The 6,827-nt window shown below is 39.9% G+C and overlaps 1 protein-coding gene across 1 annotated transcript; it reads right to left on the bottom strand.

The window, feature by feature from the left end:
- Positions 1-225: 225 nt before the first annotated feature.
- LOC129850773 (L-rhamnose-binding lectin CSL3-like) lies at positions 226-4,295 on the bottom strand. The gene is made up of 9 exons (XM_055917016.1): positions 4,237-4,295; positions 3,923-3,958; positions 3,798-3,842; positions 3,503-3,638; positions 3,241-3,359; positions 908-951; positions 661-797; positions 477-584; positions 226-405 (listed from the first exon to the last, which is right to left on the bottom strand). Exons 1-8 carry the CDS (start codon positions 4,265-4,267, stop codon positions 479-481), a joined length of 654 nt encoding a protein of 217 aa, XP_055772991.1. The 5' UTR covers positions 4,268-4,295; the 3' UTR covers positions 226-405; positions 477-478.
- Positions 4,296-6,827: the final 2,532 nt, after the last annotated feature.

The raw sequence follows: 6,827 nt of genomic DNA, 5'->3' as shown, positions 1-6,827 counted from the left end.
CCACCTGAGGTGGTCAGGAAAGTCTGATCACAATGAGTATTAAACTTGTCTACAACTGCCTAAAGGTGGGCACAGATGACAGACATCAAGACAAAGGCCCGTTAGCCCCAGGTAAAAATGAGACCGGTGAACACTGTGTAAGAGAGAATATCGGACACATGGTAAGTAATATTGATGTGACATTTAGTAATATACAAGAGTCAACCAGTATCGTCTTCCAGCCACGTCATTTAATTCAGACCAACAACCACAGTTAAGAAATTGTTTAAGAAATGTTTCAGCACAAAATGCACAGGTTTACAATGGTCACTGAAGTTGATTTGGGCGGTTGGAGGAAAAAACAGCACGACCCGATGAAAATGTCCCAGAAGCCTTGTACATCTTCAGGTTCCCCAGGAAGATATTCTGCAAGACAAACCATCAGTACCAGCATTCTAGTTCCCAGTCATGTGTGCATGAACATATTCAACACTCACATTCAGTAACAGGTGTAAGCCACATCCAAGTACTTATAGGTTCCGACACAGGGGTCACCGAACACGGAGTTGGATACCTTGACGATACACTGGCGCTCTCCGTCACACCTGTGTGAAACAGGTAGAGGTTAACATCACAGCCAATGAGTGCCTAAGGGTAAATGCACACTAAAGGTTTAAGTACCTTTCTGCCATTGTGCTTGTGGTGGATGTGCTGAGGCAGTTGGTGTTTTTGAGTTGTTTATGTGGGCGCCCAATGGAACACACATCGTGTTGACGACGACCATAGTTGGCACGCTGAATATGGATTTCACCCCGATCTGAGGAAGAGAACGAAGAAAAGGATTACCAAATCTGGTTGTATGTGTGGGCTAGTGACTAACATACGTCTCCACATGAATACACTGTACGGTAGTGTTGACCAGCTGAACACATAGTAGTTGAGAATCAGAGCCTTCACATATGATGCTGCTTACTGCAAGGACAACACAGGAGTTACACAACACTGGCCAGACATACATTAGCCTGGTGAAGTGTTAGTGACGGGCACTAATAAGGTACGTTGATTTCAGGAGCATTTTAAGCATGAACTAAACTATATAAAGTTAACCTGTTGGGGATGGGGGCGCTGTTTAGACTATTTATGCTAATGTGGCTAATTTTTTAAACGGCTTCCCACAAAATCCTTGATCGTACAATATGCATATTATTATTATTATTGGATAGAAAACAGTCTATAGTTTCTATAGGAGTTGAAATTTTGTCTCTAAGTGGAACAGAGCCCATTCTACAGCAATTTCCCTGACATGGAGTCAGATTTGAGAAACGTTGGCCACTTTTCTGAAGTCATTTAAACGGGCACTGTCGTTGCTATGACTATACGGACACTTCTTACGTCTTCCCCTGGATGCCTTTACGTGATGACGATTCCAACGGGCTCGATTGCTCGTTCACAGGCCCTACAAATGAAAAAAACCTTTAGCTAGCAAGTCTTTTCTTGCTGCGTAACGCGCGTGGAAGACACCGACCCTCTCCTGTTCCAAGCATTAGTTTAGCCTGTTATATTTCTCCGGTCATCTTTTCACTCGTTATAGGAGTTACAAACATCACAAAGTAGTTAATTTAAAGCGTTTTATAGCAATTTATATCCGTTTAGTGCGATTTTGGGACATTTATTTTTGCAACGATGTGAAAAGTTGGTCACGCTTTTCAGTTCATCCCGAACGTAGTTGACATTTCCACATGGCAAGAGGACAGCTTTCCACCAAAAGACGATTTCTCCCAAGAAAGGATCCTTTGCCCAAGATACTGATGGAAGAACAGCTCAAGGTAGGACATTTTTATTATGATAAATCGTGTTTCTGTCGAAACATTTTAGTGGCTTAGGACGCCATGTTTTTTGACGTAGCTTCGCTTGGCGCAAACTGTATTGAAAAGTAAGGATAAATTAAAAAATGTAATAACGCAATTGTATTAAGAATTAAATTGTCTATCAATCCCTGTCCACCCTATATTTTTTAGTCACGTTTATGAGTATTTATGTATAAGAGTAGATCACTGTCTAAGTGGCGCAAGGACGTTTTCTTTACCAGCTTGTCTACATTTCACATTGTCTAACCATGATTTTGGTGGCTAAATATAAACATTTTCGATCAAACTGTATATGCATGTTGTAATGTGATGTTACAGGAGTGTCATCGGAAGAATTCTGAGAAGGTTAGTGAAAAAATTAATATCTTTTGGCGATGTTGACTTTTATCGCTCACTTTGGCTAGAATCAATGCTGGGCTGCTAATTGCTATGTGCTAAGCTAATATAACGATTTATTGTGTTTTCGCTGTAAGACACTTAGAAAATCTGAAATATTGTCTGTATTCACAGGATCTGTGTCTTTCGATTCGTGTATGCTGTGTATTTTTACGAAATGTTTGATGATTAGTAGTTAGGTAAACACGTTGCTCATTGTAATTATTCTAGTCCATTTGTGATGGTGGGTGCAATTGTAAACTATGCCATCTACCTGAAATATGCACTTTTTTCTAACAAAACCTATCCCATACCATAAATATGTTATCAGACTGTCATCTAATGAGTTTTTTTGTTGGTTAGGGGCTATAAATATCTTAGTTTAGCCGAATTGGTGATGGCTACTGGTGTTGGTGGACAAATAAAAGATGGTGGAATATGCTAATGTGTTTTTAGGTAATAGATGTACATCTTTACATATTGTGTCTTCCCTGTAAAACATTTTAAAAATCGGAAATGTTGACTGGATTCATAAGATCTGTGTCTTTCATTAGCTGTATTGGACTTTAATGTGTGAAAGTTAAATATTTTAAAAAAATATTTTTTTTGAATTTCGCGGCACTGGTTTTTCAGTGGGGGGGGGGGGGGGGAGTGCCGCTAGCGGCACGCTGATCCTAGACAGGTTAAGTGTGTCATCTTCCACCGCCGGCTACATTTTTCAATAACCACAGCTTGTTGGCTAGCTAGGGTTAGTTCGCAGTTGAGTGTGGTTTACACGTGGAGAAACGCATGAATGAAACCCCTTGTGGCCATAAGAAAACATAGTTAGCAAGCTGGTACCAACCTATTCTATTCCTTTTAACTATAAGCATAGTACACTCTTTTACTAAATAGTAAAGTGGGTTGGAGTATTAAACAATATCCCAACATGCCACAGTCATACCGATAGTACGTTGAATCTAATTATGGATCTTGGTGCCCACCACTAAGTATTATTAGCACACATTCAGAGACTGACTTGTTTCTTGCTGTTGGACACAGGAGTATTTGATGTCCAGGTACTTGTAAGTCCCGACACAGGGGTCTCCAAAAACGAAATTGGATGCCGGGACAACACACTGGCTCTTCCCACCGCACCTGTGTGTTTCAAAAGACAGGTAGAGGTCATGAGTTCCTACAGGTACACACTACAGGTTTCAGTACCCTTCTACCATCTTCCTGGTGGTGGTTAACACTATATCCAAGGAGTTTCTACAGGTAAACAGCACAGGTTCCAGTACCTTTCTGCCATCTTGCTGGTGGTGGATTGGCTGAGGCAGTTGGTGTTGGAGAGTTGGTTATCGGGGCGCCCAATGGAACACATATCGTGTTGACGACGACCATAGTTGGCACGCTTGATTTGAATCTTACCTCCATCTGAGGCAGACGGGGAAGAGAGAATGAAAAGGAGAAAGGTGAGGGACAAAGGAGAGCCAAGTCTGGGTCTCTATGGTGTGGGCTAGTGACGCTAATCTACAGTACAAACTATCATAGGTGGTCAGTGAGTATACTGTTCAGCAGTGTGGACTAGCTTACCACATTGCAGTAAAGCATCAGAGCCTTCACACGTGATGCTGATTGCTGCCAGGACAAATAAACAGGAATTACACACTACTCACATTAGCTTGGTTAAGTAGCATCATCATTATTACATACAGTACCTCCATCCGTTAGTGTACAGCAAGCTGCAGCCAGCACTGAAACAACATCACACAGCTAGTTCAGCAACATCATATGCACTTGGACAATGAAGCTACAATTCAGCATTTGAGTTAAACCTAGTGGATTATAGTTATTCAGCATTTGGTCTCTTATTCCAAGAATGCAACGTGACAATTATATATATTTTTTGACCAATAGAAATTGAATGTACCTCAATTCATATAACATGTACTTCATTTACTCTCAAATACAAACATTTGGTCATACATATTTAAATTGTAATCTGCATCACATACAGAGTTTGTATACTCACATGTGACCACCGTCAGTCTGAACATGCTCATGATGCCAGGGACAGGAGTGGTAGTAACAGAGAAAATGCAACTGATGATATCTAGACCAAATACACCTGGTATTTATGTTATGTGACATGTCTTAACCTGTCTAGGATCAGCGTGGCGCTAGCGGCACACCCCCCCCCCCCACTGAAAAACCAGTGCCGCGAAATTCAAAAAAAATATTTTTTTAAAATATTTAACTTTCACACATTAAAGTCCAATACAGCTAATGAAAGACACAGATCTTGTGAATCCAGTCAACATTTCCGATTTTTAAAATGTTTTACAGGGAAGACACAATATGTAAAGATGTACATCTATTACCTAAAAACACATTAGCATAATCCACCATCTTTTATTTGTCCACCAACACCAGTAGCCATCACCAATTCGGCTAAACTAAGATATTTATAGCCCCTAACCAACAAAAAAACTCATTAGATGACAGTCTGATAACATATTTATGGTATGGGATAGGTTTTGTTAGAAAAAAGTGCATATTTCAGGTATATGGCATAGTTTACAATTGCACCCACCGTCACAAATGGACTAGAATAATTACAATGAGCAACGTGTTTACCTAACTACTAATCATCAAACATTTCGTAAAAATACACAGCATACACGAATCGAAAGACACAGAACCTGTGAATACAGACAATATTTCAGATTTTCTAAGTGTCTTACAGCGAAAACACAATAAATCGTTATATTAGCTTAGCACATAGCAATTAGCAGCCCAGCATTGATTCTAGCCAAAGTGAGCGATAAAAGTCAACATCGCCAAAAGATATTAATTTTTTCACTAACCTTCTCAGAATTCTTCCGATGACACTCCTGTAACATCACATTACAACATGCATATACAGTTTGATCGCAAATGTTTATATTTAGCCACCAAAATCATGGTTAGACAATGTGAAATGTAGACAAGCTGGTAAAGAAAAAGTCCTTGCGCCACTTAGACAGTGATCTACTCTTATACATAAATACTCATAAACGTGACTAAAAAATATAGGGTGGACAGGGATTGATAGACAATTTAATTCTTAATACAATTGCGGAATAACATTTTTTAATTTATCCTTACTTTTCAATACAGTTTGCACCTAGCGAAGCTACGTCATAAAACATGGCGTCCTAAGCCACTAAAATGTTTCGACAGAAACACGATTTATCATAATAAAAATGTCCTACCTTGAGCTGTTCTTCCATCAGTATCTTGGGCAAAGGATCCTTTCTTGGGAGAAATCGTCTTTTGGTGGAAAGCTGTCCTCTTGCCATGTGGAAATGCCTACTGCGTTCGGGATGAACTGAAAAGCGTGCCCAACTATTCACATCGTTGCAAAAATAAATGTCCCAAAATCGCACTAAACGGATATAAATTGCTATAAAACGCTTTAAATTAACTACCTTATGATGTTTTTAACTCCCATAACGAGTAGAAACATGACCCGAGTAATATTACCCCCTTCACTAATGCTTGGAACAGGAGTGGGCCGGTGTCCTCTAGGCGCATGACGCAGCTCCAAAAGAATGACTAGCTTCACGGTTTTTTCATTTGTGGGGCCTGTGAACGCGCAATCGACCCCATTGGAATCGTCATCACGTAAAGGCATCCAGGGGAAGACGTAAGAAGTGTCCGTATAGTCATAGCAATATCAGTGCCCTTTTAACCTGTTGGGGATGGGGGCGCTGTTTAGACTATTTATGCTAATGTGGCTAATTTTTTAAACGGCTTCCCACAAAATCCTTGATCGTACAATATGCATATTATTATTATTATTGGATAGAAAACAGTCTATAGTTTCTATAGGAGTTGAAATTTTGTCTCTAAGTGGAACAGAGCCCATTCTACAGCAATTTCCCTGACATGGAGTCAGATTTGAGAAACGTTGGCCACTTTTCTGAAGTCATTTAAACGGGCACTGTCGTTGCTATGACTATACGGACACTTCTTACGTCTTCCCCTGGATGCCTTTACGTGATGACGATTCCAACGGGCTCGATTGCTCGTTCACAGGCCCTACAAATGAAAAAAACCTTTAGCTAGCAAGTCTTTTCTTGCTGCGTAACGCGCGTGGAAGACACCGACCCTCTCCTGTTCCAAGCGTTAGTTTAGCCTGTTATATTTCTCCGGTCATCTTTTCACTCGTTATAGGAGTTACAAACATCACAAAGTAGTTAATTTAAAGCGTTTTATAGCAATTTATATCCGTTTAGTGCGATTTTGGGACATTTATTTTTGCAACGATGTGAAAAGTTGGTCACGCTTTTCAGTTCATCCCGAACGTAGTTGACATTTCCACATGGCAAGAGGACAGCTTTCCACCAAAAGACGATTTCTCCCAAGAAAGGATCCTTTGCCCAAGATACTGATGGAAGAACAGCTCAAGGTAGGACATTTTTATTATGATAAATCGTGTTTCTGTCGAAACATTTTAGTGGCTTAGGACGCCATGTTTTTTGACGTAGCTTCGCTTGGCGCAAACTGTATTGAAAAGTAAGGATAAATTAAAAAATGTAATAACGCAATTGTATTAAGAATTAAATTGTCTATCAATCC

Source organism: Salvelinus fontinalis, unplaced genomic scaffold (assembly GCF_029448725.1).
Source record: "Salvelinus fontinalis isolate EN_2023a unplaced genomic scaffold, ASM2944872v1 scaffold_2310, whole genome shotgun sequence".
NCBI lineage: Eukaryota > Metazoa > Chordata > Actinopteri > Salmoniformes > Salmonidae > Salvelinus > Salvelinus fontinalis.
The sequence above is the reverse complement of the archived record's forward strand: the minus strand, read 5'-3'. Positions and strand labels throughout refer to the sequence as shown.